Source organism: Silurus meridionalis, chromosome 6 (assembly GCF_014805685.1).
Source record: "Silurus meridionalis isolate SWU-2019-XX chromosome 6, ASM1480568v1, whole genome shotgun sequence".
Lineage (NCBI taxonomy): Eukaryota > Metazoa > Chordata > Actinopteri > Siluriformes > Siluridae > Silurus > Silurus meridionalis.
In genome coordinates this window covers 21315083-21328014 of record NC_060889.1, presented here as the reverse complement: position 1 = coordinate 21328014, position 12932 = coordinate 21315083, and the positions used below count along the sequence as shown (strand labels likewise).

The following is a 12932-nucleotide window of genomic DNA, read 5'->3' as shown; positions in this document are numbered from 1 at the left end:
TGTCCATATAAAAATGTATATTGTGTGTATGTATATGTATATGTGTATGTATATGTACACACACACACACACACACACACACACTATGCAAAGGGTTTAGGCAGGTGTGAAGAAATGCTTTATAGTAAGAAGGCTTTCGAAAATATATATTTTAATTGTCTATTTAATGTTAAATGCAAAGAAAAGTTAATAGAAAAAAAATCTAAATCAACTCAATATTGGGTGTGACCATCCTTTGGCTTTCAATTTTTACTTTTGCACACTTTGTACACTTGCACAGTTAGGTATTTTGTAGGACCAGGGTCAGGTGTATGATTTATCAATGATACCAAGTAGGTGCTTATAATCAAGAATTTGATATGTAGGTTGAAACATAGTCATTAACTGAAACAGAAACAGCTGTGTAGGAGGATTAAAACTGGGTGAGGAACAGCCAAACTCTGCTACTAAGGTGAGGTTGTAAAACACAGTTTCATGCCACAGGTCATACACCATAGCAAGACTGAGCACAGCAACAATGTTGTTATAATGCAAGAGTCTCTCCCAGGCAAAGATTTAATAGCAGGCTGGGTTTTCAAGATGTGGTGTTTACGCTATTTTAAAAAAGCACAAAGAAATTGGCAATGTTTCATACAGTACAAAAGGTTTTATTATTTTATTAAGGTTATGAAAAAATATAAAAAAATATAAAAAAAACAAGCTAACAAAAAGGTGCTTGGTATCCAAATGTCAAATATCTCTTATTGTTATATATATTTTGACTCAAATAATGAAAAGCAACACTAAAGCAGAGTAACCAGTTATTTTCTACTATTATTTTCCATTCCCATTCACTAACATTTTTATTTTAGTAATTAATTTTACTAATAAACATTTGTTGAACCTGAAATTAAACGAACTTATTGCTATTAATAGTCATAATAATACTATATGTAATTCAATCTTCTCAACTATCCATCAACAACAAAGACGAATAACAACACTGACACCGTGTGAAACATGAAACATTTCTGACCCGAGCTGACCTGCAGCTCTCCTGCTGAGCAGGTATCACCAGTTACACCTAACAAAGCACTCTTGAACTTTGACTTTATCTGAATTCAACTGGACACCACTAGCTGACCTGAAAAGCTCTACAACACTATGCTCTTTACTGCTGCTTTATAAATTCCACCTCTATGTGCTCTCCCACTGGATTCTCACTAGATTATGTAAAACAAAGCCATTGCTAGCTCTCTGTCGCAATATATCTTATGTCGAGTGTATCTTATGTAAACATGCTAAACTGTAAAAAATAAACCTGATCCTGGCGAAAGGGCCGGTATGTCAAACAAGTCGAGCACTAACACGTCTTTTACGGGAAGCTGTTTTTACACGTTTGTCCATTGCATCACCCTTCTATCTACTTTTTTTTTAAATCTGTTTTACCATGTTTCCTTTTTTGCAAAAATGTGTGTCCTGGTTATGTCTAGTTAAGCGATTTGCTCAATTTCCCATACATGTGTACACATTATTTATATAAAATTTTATTTGTTAAAAAAAAAAAAAAAAAAAGAACTGTTCCAATCAGTAGTTTAATATCTAAGTGAGCTTCATTTTGAAGCAACATTCACATGTCCTGAGGGTAAAATCATTTTTAAATGGAGTTGTCTCAACAAATGTGGCTGACCAATGAGTTGCAATAACTGTTTGTTTGTTTGTTTGTTTTTTCTTTTAAAATTAGGCAAAAATCTTTGGCTCATAGTTACATATGAGAGGTGTAGAGATATATACAGTTCTAAATTTGATAACTTGGATACAGGAAAATAAACCCAACAGATCAAAACCTTTAACAGTATGAAAGTACAATAATTGATCCTTCATAACGACAGAGCTTTTCCTAATCTATACAGCAATTATTAGACATTATGTAGGTCCTCACAATAATCAGTTATGGACGAACTGTTCCCCAATATTTTGATGCTATAATATAATTTATGTATATCAAAACATTTGGGCTTTTATTACATAAAGAAACAAAAATGGAACAATCCGTTGGCCCTCCCCCACAATACACCCACCTCCTAAGAACAAAATGTTCAAGATGTAGTGAGGAAAAGCTTCCATCATGCAGCAAAGATATTGGAGTGTGTATATGTGTGATGCTTTAGCTTCCCATACATGAAGCTAATATTCTAGCACACTATTCTAACAGAATGCCTTTTTCAATCCAGTACCTTTTTCTGATTCTTTGAAAAATTGAAAAATCTACTTGGTTTGAATCCTTTAAAATGTAAAAATACTTAATTATGCAGCATGTTGAGCAATATAATTATTTATATTATATTGCTCAATTTATTATTTATATTATATTGCTATAATTTACTTAATTATGAGCAATATATTGCTCAATATCCAAACATAAAAACAATACAATGCTCATACTCAGTCATATTAACTAGCAAATCTATCACAACATTGTATGTCATGCATCTTAGGCAGCTAAATGGTTGTGTTGCACACTAATCATGGTTAGATAGACATGACCAGCAAATCAAATGGGCTTGACAGGAAAACTACTGCAGCTAGTCATAGTGAAGAAACAAATGTGGTGTATGCTAGAAGTTATGACATTAGCGCTGTGTCTTGCCACAATGTCTGCCAGAGATATTTTTTATTTTTTGGGTAAAATGTTGTCTAATGGTCAACAGACCAGTTAGTACTGTTGTGGGAAACTGTTTCTGTTAGTTTGGTAGCTTGTTAAAAAATAGATGAATAGTTGAATAAAGTATACAGTATACCTCAGGATGTTCTGAATGCCTACTGAATGCTGTTGCTGTTAAACATGCTAGATGTGTGCATATTTACAACTTAAACAAAGAGGGATGTGTAGTATAATGACTAAATAACACATAACCATTAGAAATTTGAAATTTCATTTGATTTGATTAGAAGCTGAACGAAATGGTCATGCGTCAATTCTAAAAAGAGCTATAACAACCTCCATGCTAGATCACAGTTTAAAAGAAATGTTTGTATAGACATTTTAAAGATTAACAAGGATCCTTCTCAGCCAGACCTGCCTTCTATAGGATAAAAACACTTTAAATCTTTCTGCAGTGAAATAAAAAATTAAAAAAAAACAATACGTCCAAAATGCAGTCGAACGAAATGGCAATGTATATTTTAAATGTAAAATATTAGGTGTGTAAAACAGATTAATATAAAGGCATGTAAACAGTACAGATAATAATTGACAAGGTCATTGTGTTTTTAACATCTCTGAAAGTGAATCTCTTTCTCTCAGTGGTGTTTTTGTCGATGGCTCCAGCTTTAGCAGAGTCATGGTCATGTTTGCCAACATTCTGCTCTCATTCTGCACGCCCCTCGTTTCTGTCGTGTTGATTGCAGGGATGTTCACGCTGGTCTTCTGGCTTCCTGTCACAACTCGTAGCAGGGTCACTTCCTTTATTTGTGCTGCTCTTAGCTGGACGGCGGCTAATTAGGCTTCGCTGACTTGTTTTTAACCCTCTGAGGAATGTCTAAATGTGGACTGTACAAGCCTGAAGAGCTGTCTTTCTCTGCCCTCTTTCTCACATTCACAGCAGGGAGAGAGAGAGAGAGAGAGAGAGAGAGAGAGAGAGAATGCGACATGGACATAGACAAAGATTAAGAGATTGACAGATAAAGAAAAATAGACAGGAGGAAAAAGAGAGACGATCTTTTAGAGAGGTCTCTCTCACAACACACACACACACACAAACACACACACACACAAAATTCCTTTCCTTAGTCACTTCCACTAATGCAAACACACACGTTCCATCAGCTTCCATTGAGACATGTCACACCAACCTGTCCTGTCATAATCCAACATAAACTGACATGCACTGCTTTAAGAGACCTGTGTGTATGTGTGTGTGGAAAACTCTGAATCAAGTGAATGAAATAATGAATTCACTAATTAAATCACGCTCCACTGACATGTCACGCTTGATAACGTTTAGCACACTCTTAATGAGGATGCAAATGAAGGGAAAAATCACTAACGAACAGGAGGTGGAAATGTATTTTTTTTTCCACATACTAATCTGTTACACCAACTCTCGCACTCATACACACGCTGACAAAATGGAATACACACACCCACCGTAATACATTATATCCATGCAAATTTAGAAAGGTCAAGCTCTACACAGCAGCATGAGCCAGCGATGTTTTCGGCTCGCACACAGACTGTTAGATTATCTCGGGAGAACCTAGCTTTACACACACACACACTCATACACACTGTATAACAAATTTCTCCCTTCGGCTCCTCTCCGACCGGCGAAGTCTCCAACTGTGTAACTGCCACTAAGCGCTCTGATGTGTTAATGAACGTGATGGAAGTGTGCTTGTCAGTACCAAAGAGTTCACATAATTGCCATCTGTAGTGCAATGGCCTGAGTGAATAAATTCAGCCCTGTTACTACGCTGATACTGATTAATATCCTGCTAATCATCACACCTGCACCTGAGTTTTCAACAAAGAACCAGAAGTCAGTCTAGTGAAATAAAGTTCCAATTACACTATATGGACAAAAGTTAGTGGGTGCCTGATGCTTTCTGAACATCCCACTCCATATTTAGTAATATAATAACCAGCACTCTTCTGGGAAGATGCTCTACTAAATTTGTGGAGATTTGTGCTCATTCACCCACAAGGGCTTTAGTACAGTCAGGTACTGATGTAGGTACTGATGTAGGGGGAGGAGGCCTGGGATGCAGTCAGTGTTCCAATTTATCCTAAAAGGTGTTCAATAGGGATGAGGTCAGAGTTCATGGTAAAAGTGAAGGGAAAATTTTATACTACAGCATTTAAAGTCATCCTTTGCAATTGTGTGCCTTCAGCTTTGTGGTAACAGTTTGGATAAGAATATGGCCGTAGAATATAAGAAACCACATATGGCTTTAAAAGTCAGGTTTCAGAATACGTTTGATCAGATTTTTGTACCTGCTCAACATCCAGTATCTTACACACAGACAGTAAAGTAATTTGGTGCGTATATGCTGTCAAACAAAACACTGTATATTTTTTTGTAATACCAGAACGTAACAGACACAGACATTGTTCTTCATTTATAGAGTTCTCTCTTCACCTTTAACCCACTTTCACTTCCGATTTGCTGTTAAAAAACAAACAAACAAAAAAAACCTATTTTTTTTGTTTAACCCCAAACTAACCTTTGTCATGTTCTAGCTGATGAAACTACTACTTCAGTATATATACTTGCAGTCACTTTATCACAGCTAGTGTTCTGTTATAAGAAACCAATGTCAGTGTCTAAATGTTTTATTTCTCTCGCGATTTGACAATGTAGCCCAAAGGATGTCATCTTATTTTATTGTTTTATAGTTACGTTTCCTGTTATGCAACATCTGTGACAAAGCTCCTATTATCGCTTACATCATCGGTGCTATAACGATGCCTTCTGATCTCTTTCCCGCACCCGAATCCTTTCAGTTTTACCTCTGAATGATACAAAGCACTGCCACTGGAGACTTAGAAAATACACATTTCCTTACACACGCTTCACCATATCTACCTGTTGATGTAACCATACATGTCTGTGTGTAAGAGGTTTTTATAGAAATTATATCATGTTTCTGTATATGATATAGCACATTCATCTAAACTGTTGAGGTTTCATTGTTAGTGTCATGCCAAAATTGGCACTGAAATTAATTTCCCATCAGCCACCTCACCTTAATGGTCATGTCACATAACATGAGTCTTTTTATAAACGAGCAACAGTATTAAATTTGCACCTCAGACTTTAATCATTTGTCTTTAAGAGTCTTATTGGTATCTGTATCATTGTTTACTTTCTTGTTTAGTTTCTTAGTCTTTATGTCGCATTTATATTCATATTTAATCTTTATTTTCAGAATTTCAGTTTGAGCAAATAAATGTTTTGATAAATGTGCGGTGAACCTTTATATGAGGACGTTGCAAGGGCAAAGCAAAAAAAAAAAAAAAATTATCAGCACATACAAGCCTGCATTCCTTTTCTTATCCAAACTTTCACAGATTAGATGTGAGATCAAAAACAGACAATCTGCAAATGTACTAATTCGAGCAATTCTGCAAGCGTCTGCAAAAGTGAAACGCGAATGTTTACGACACGGCTATAAACCTTGGCTCGTTCACAAGCCGCTGTGTTATTTTATGTAAATGAAACGAATCGTACACACGTTTGAATGCGAGCGCATGGCGCAGTGCACCACGTGAGTCATCACAACAACGTACCAGAAAGAAACCCGACTGTACAGTTACACACGAATCTGACCTGAGTACTAGTTAACTGCCTCATCACACAGCAATAATCTTTAACATATCAATACTTCATGGCATTATTATGATACTGATTTCAGCTAATGTCTGTTTTTAAATGTACATTCAATCCCTGCAGCTGATGCTCTTTATCTGACGTGAAGCAGAATTGAAACTGACCGTTAACCCCATTACACAACCATCTCACTAGCACAATGAAGTACACATTGTCTTAAGGGCTTTTTTTCCCAAGACTCGTTTCGTCATCAGGACTTTTGAGTAAAAAACAAAAAAACTAAAACTATTGTTTTCGTCTTGCTGCCTAGTGCATTGCTACGTTTATATTTTTTTGCTACTTTTGCATTGCTACATGATATTTGATTGAAGGATTATAATCTTGTATCTAATAATAGTTTTACAGTGAAAGTGTTAGGCTTGAGCAATTGATTATTACACAAGATTTTATCGATATCATAATTAGAATGTCCTTTTTGAATAAAAGTTCATAGTCTGAGCTCATTTAACACCTAGAAGGGATATAATTAGCACATCAGACACATTTTTCTTTCAGTACTGCGTTTAAGCAGTAATTACACTACACACACAACTGCACAATGATCACGAAGTGTAGATTATGAAGTGAGTTGTCCCGTGTATTGTAGACAGTGTGTCTATCTTTAGTTCTCCTTTGAACCTTTCTGCCATTCTTTTCCTTGTCAGAGGACCTTTCACCTTTGACCCTCATCACAGGGCTGTTACAAAACTGCTGTTTTCCTCAGGCTGTGAAATTCTGACAGGTATTGAGTCCAGAAATGTGTGGTGTGCTTTACCATACTGAAAATCTTGATATTACCAAATTAGTTTGTATTTATGTCACAACAGGAAGGTTTAAGCTTCAGTTTTGATTCTCTCCTATCTTTAATCTTTCTATCGCTTCGCCTTTAAGTGTCTAAACCTTCAAATGTGTTTATGCTAGATGACTAAATGCCCATGCAATATAACTAAATTAAATGGATTTATCTCTAAGGATTTGGTCCTTGAATGTAAAACCCACAATAAATGTTTAACACAATAAACAACACATACTATAAAAGTCAGGCTTCGTTTGGGGGAAAGTTTAAAAATGTATTGATGATCCAGAATTGTGTCTTAAATACGTTATATTGAAATATTGATGATTTACATGGGTGTTGGTGTTTTGTCCTGATTACAGTGAAATGTTTGCGTTTATATAAAACACGATGACGGAGGGAATTTCATAAGAGAACAATATTCGAACATGCTGATGCGAGTGATAGAAGTGTCAGATTTCATTATTAGCTTCTAAGAACAAACGAGAAGAAAAGTGCTTTTCTCACTCACCATTTTGCTGTGACACTTAAAATAATGTCCTTTTGAAAACATCCGATATACTTTTACATTTCCTGAATGCAGTAGGGCTATAGGACGCAGTTACGGGTAACCATGGAGTTAATGGTGATACTAGCCTGAAACTTTGGAACCTGATCTGTTTGAGCTGTGTGTACAGATGAGGAGGTGAGAGAGCTGGACGTACTGAAGGACTAAAGCTCTGCTGCATTGCTTTGTTTGGCTGGAATGAACAAAGGTTATACTACTATTAGTGTTTACTTGGTATTGTGGGTTATGTAGAATTGTTGAGCGATTGATAAAGACCAACATGTCAACCATAATATGGTGGTTTTCACGTGCTTGCTGTGGCCTGAATTTGAGTGCAATTGTTCCCTGTGCATCTGCAATCATTATTTTGGTGCTTTTATTCTAATCAGAGTGACTGACACTCGGGTTTATGTGCCTCACCAAGCACAATTCAGCAGATGTCCAGGAAAAGACGGCTTTCTGCTGCTTGCAAATGGTGTCCTTTAAAGAGACATCTGACTGCAAGGTACATGTGTGTTTGCGGAAATTAATGATGTCGCCATCAGCTAAAACACATACCCCTGTTACGTTACTTCCTGAACAACTGCAGCGGCAAGTACAGGACGTGTTCACGTTCGCAACGCAGCCGAACATGCAACAGAACCCAGACCACCTACTACAGGTAAACCAAAGGTTTGGTAACCTGGTGCACTTTCTGGTCCGCATTACAGCTTTCACATTAACAATTTTTAATGGAAACTGTGCTTGGTCACGTGACAATTGCTAACCAGCAATAAAAGTGAAGATATAATGGAAATCAAACACTCGCACACCTAGTGTGCTGCCTCTTCACCGAAAGAAGCGCCTGAAAGAGCCGTCTCCAGCCTGAGCGCTGCTCCCTCATTACTGTGAGGCTAATTAACACAGTTTGTACACCCCGTCTTCATATCTGATATCATGTGCAGCTTAATTGCTCATCTAATGACTCTTAGACAAACGCTGACCTGCAGAGATAATGACACAGCACATGCACGCGCACACACACACACACACACACACACACACACACACACACACACACACACAAGCTGCTTTCAGCAGGCCAGGTATTGATGTGTGCATCTTCTGGATCAATATGTATCATGTTGCCACCATAACTACATGGCTAGTTCTGGTCTATCTGCAGATCGGGTTCCATTCAAGGAAGAATCAACTCAAGGGTTGCAAGGAAATATACATACATTACCCAAGGCGAATGTTACACAAGCGACCACACGCTTTATTTTTGTATTCTATAAATGTGCAAGTCATCATAAACACTATCTTTTTGTCAAAAAAAAAAGAAATGGGTGACATTTTATCCGAAATGCTTGTCATACCAGAGTCATGCTACAATCAGTTTGGACACAAAGTACACACTGTAAGTGTTGTTTAAATGTGCTTGCTGAAGGCAACCTGTGTGCTGTTTGTGTGTTTGAGTGTATGGTGTTTATTGAGAAATGTGCGCATCTAACCGGAAGATGAAAATGAACTTCCCGAGAGCGCCGAATGGGCGCTGTTAAATTACGTTCAGAAATCCTGTCTACTACTAGAACAGCACAACTAATTACAGATGTGGCCCGGGTTTATGCTTCGCCCTCGTTTGCATGTTGTGAGTAATGATGCGTTCTCCAAACTCACTGTACTTCCACTTATTATTTTCCAGAAATGAATCACTTATATATTGAAATGACCCCTGAATCACCTCTCAGCCCTCGAAGGTGTAAGAAAAAAACAAAACTGCTATCAAGCTAGCAGTTAAATCGTGATTTTCATCCTGAAGGCTTTGAAAAGAATGTGCTAGGATACTATTTTACAGCCACTAATGCTGCCACTGGTGTTAATGAGCTGATCTGCTGCTCAAACAAGGTCATTTTGAGCTTAAAACTAGACTCAGGCATGTTATATAGAAGCACAGAGGAGCTCATTTGTGCTGAATGCATTTCACATAAAAAAAAAATTTAAAAAACCCCTAAAGTTCAAAACAAAAAGAAAGCAAAATAAACCACGACTAGTCAGAGTGATAAGTAAGATTTTCCTTTCTCATGCGTGTCTCTCATTGGCGCTCTATTAAGCGTTTATCAGAGTGTAACAGACAAAAAAAAACTATGCGAAACTCATGCACATCTTCTTTCACACATTTGTGTTTAGCTAGCTGGTGTTTGTGTTTGCTTTGGTCATATTTCGTGGCGGCGATGAGATTTTACAGCTCAACATCAACAAAAAAACTAAAGTTGCTTTAAACCAGGGATCCCCAATCAGACTATTGATCATCTGGTACTGCACAGAAGGAATAAAAACTGAAGTTTATTTTATTGCCATTTGATTGACCTTCATTGAAGCTGCTGAAGGTCTGTGGTGCAAAAAAAAAAGGTTAAGGACTGCTGCATTAAAGTGCACTAAAGTTTCCATTCAAAGAATTGTAAATGCAAATTTCATGTAACTGCAAATGATCCTGCAGCACTGAATTATGGGTGCCAGTGTGTGTGTGTGTGTGTGTGTGTGTGTGTGTGTGTGTGTGTGTGCTGTAAGGTGTACTATAGGAGCCTAGTGGCTTACCTTGGCGCGGATCTGGCCCGAGGTGGACACTTTGCGGATGAGTTTGTGCGAGCTTTCCTCCGGCTCCCCGTCACTGTCTGACGACTCGTCCGCCGCGTCGGCGCGCTCCGGCTCGCGCACGTACAGCGTGTTGGGGTTGAGCTTCGCCGCCATGGACGCGCACACGGACCCCCGCGAGGACGCGGATCTTCACTCCGTACAGCTCCTGCACCGCTTCACCCCACCTCTTGCTCTGCACACGTACACACACATAGAGAAATGGGGAAAAAGTCATGGTATATCTGGATCTGAAAAACACCCGGTTCTACCCACCTGTACTAAAAAGTGCGCTAAACAGTGCAGTCACCGGGGAGCGGCGCGCGCTGCTGCCAACTCACGTGTCAATTCCTTCGTATTTTCGCGTCTATTACTGTGTTTTATTTTTTATAGTTGCAGAGGTACATATGAGACACCAGCGGGTCTGTTAAGAGCAACAGGCGTTCGCGGGCGCGCGCTGTGTAACACTATTTCATGAACGCGACGCGACAGCCATGAACAGTGATCTGATCAGAGGAGGGGAAAAAAACATCTTACTGCCTTCTTCTGCGTGCAGAAATATCGCGTGTTTGGTGAGCGCGTGATTACTACGGATTATTCCGGTGTAACTACCTGTTTAACGGTGTTGTGTCTGGTGCTCTATAAGCGCGTGGCTCGGTGACGCGAACGCGCACGCAGCGCCTAAACTCGAAGCATTGAACGCGGTTCGTTCACACACTCCACAGTGTGTTTTTTTAAAGCATCTCTCTCTCTGACTCAGCAGCCGCTACGGACGTTTTCCGGCGCAAACGTGAGCGACGCGCACCCACGAAACGGATTTACACGAATCCGCGCGGACGAACAGACGCACACACACGCGCGCGCACGCACGCATACGTACATACTCGATGTAAAGACGCGGTGAATGAGCGGGTCACTATGCAGTACGGTTCGGATATGCCGTGGCGGTTTCTGCGTGTACCTTTCGTGTTTAGCTTCTCTCTCTCACACACACACACACACACACACACACACATATATATATATATATATATATATATATATATATATATATAGCAACAATACATACCCCACGCGCCCCGTGTCTCTGTGTGTGTGTCTGATGAGGCTCCGCGCGGCCGCACTGTCGGACAGCGTGAAGATTTCCCGACGCTCAGGCAGGCGCGCGGGCGCGCACCCATAGCCTCAGATCGGATTTGAAACTAATGGGAGGGGTGCAGAGAGAGAGAGAGAGAGAGAAAGAAAGAGAGAGAGAGAGAGAGCGTGCATATCAATTATTATTATTATTATTATTATTATTATTATTATTATTATTAATGCAAAGTTAAAATCTCATGGTTATTTTTTTTTATCTCAATGCACGTCTTCATTCACTACATTAAATTACCTTAATTATAAAAGGCAGTCGATGCCATCAACTAGCACCACTATAATCCACACCATCTGCTTCACCAGGCTGTCAGAAAATACTCTACATGTACATTCTTGTTCACCAAGCTGACTGACACTGTGCCATCATCAAACACCAGAATCCCCCTTAAATGGTTTTATAACCCACACCACTCTGACAGCTGATAAATCAAGATACACCACCCATTTGACAGGTAAAGTGGTATTTTTTTTCCAGTAAAAATATTTCTTGATGGGAAAAACCGCAAAAGAATAACTGTTACACAGAAAAGTACTGGAAGAGGAGTTTCCCCTTATTTCAATCTTTGTACCACAACAAGGGATTGTCTAGTGGGTAAAAAAGAAGAGCATGCTACAGCATGCTTTAAGTCGAGCTGAGCCCAGTATCACGCCTACTATATTACAAGTTCTATCACAGGACATAAACAGAAAGGAGCGGGTTATGAACATCTCAGGTGCATCTCAGGAATCACACATGCCTTAATGACCTCAGGTCTGATATTAAATAAGCAATAAAGCTAAAGCTGATAATAGTAGTAGAACATGTACAGTGTATCACATTGCATGGTACAACAGTAGCCTCCAAATCAACAATGTTACCCAGGAGCAGCAATTACATGCTGTAAAACTGTAGTATCCAAGCAAATCAGCTAGTAAGCCGGGCACACAGTGTATATATTTAGTTATTTATATTCAGGCTGCACTTTATCCTGGTCAGCGTTGAGAGAGAGCTGGCGCCTGGTCTTGCAACACTTTTTATTAAATATTTTCTTGATAAGATGCCATGCAGTTCATCACAGGGCACCATGCAGAGGCAATGTTTACAAGGAAAAACACTCCGAGATGGCGGTAAGAAGAAACCTTGAGAGGAGCCAGAACTCAAAGGGATGTAGGTGACAGCAAATAGTTAGTTAGTTAGTTAGATAGATAGATAGATAGATAGATAGATAGATAGATAGATAGATAGATAGATAGATCGATCAATATATATATATATATATATATATATATATATATATATATATATATATATATATATATGACATACAGTACAGACCAAAAGTTTGGACACACCTTCAAAGAGTTTTCTTTATTTTCATGACTATGAAAATTGTAGATTCACACTGAAGGCATCAAAACTATGAATTAACACATGTGGAATTATATATGGAATTATATACATAACAAAAAGAGTGAAACAACTGAAAAATTTTAT

The 12932-nt window shown here is 38.5% G+C and overlaps 1 protein-coding gene across 8 annotated transcripts in view; it reads right to left on the bottom strand.

Moving 5' to 3' along the window:
- Positions 1 to 11506, bottom strand: part of si:dkey-172j4.3 (diacylglycerol kinase eta) — an 80996-nt gene extending 69490 nt beyond the window's left edge. For 5 of the 8 annotated variants that reach the window (XM_046850851.1, XM_046850849.1, XM_046850848.1 and 2 more), the window contains exons 1-2: positions 11376 to 11506; positions 10271 to 10502 (exon numbers count right to left, since the gene is read on the bottom strand). In XM_046850851.1, the coding sequence (XP_046706807.1) occupies positions 10271 to 10423 (153 nt within the window). In that variant the 5' untranslated portion in view covers positions 10424 to 10502; positions 11376 to 11506. The other 3 variants (XM_046850842.1, XM_046850841.1, XM_046850845.1) reach the window with 3 other exon arrangements.
- Between the last annotated feature and the right edge of the window lie 1426 nt (positions 11507 to 12932).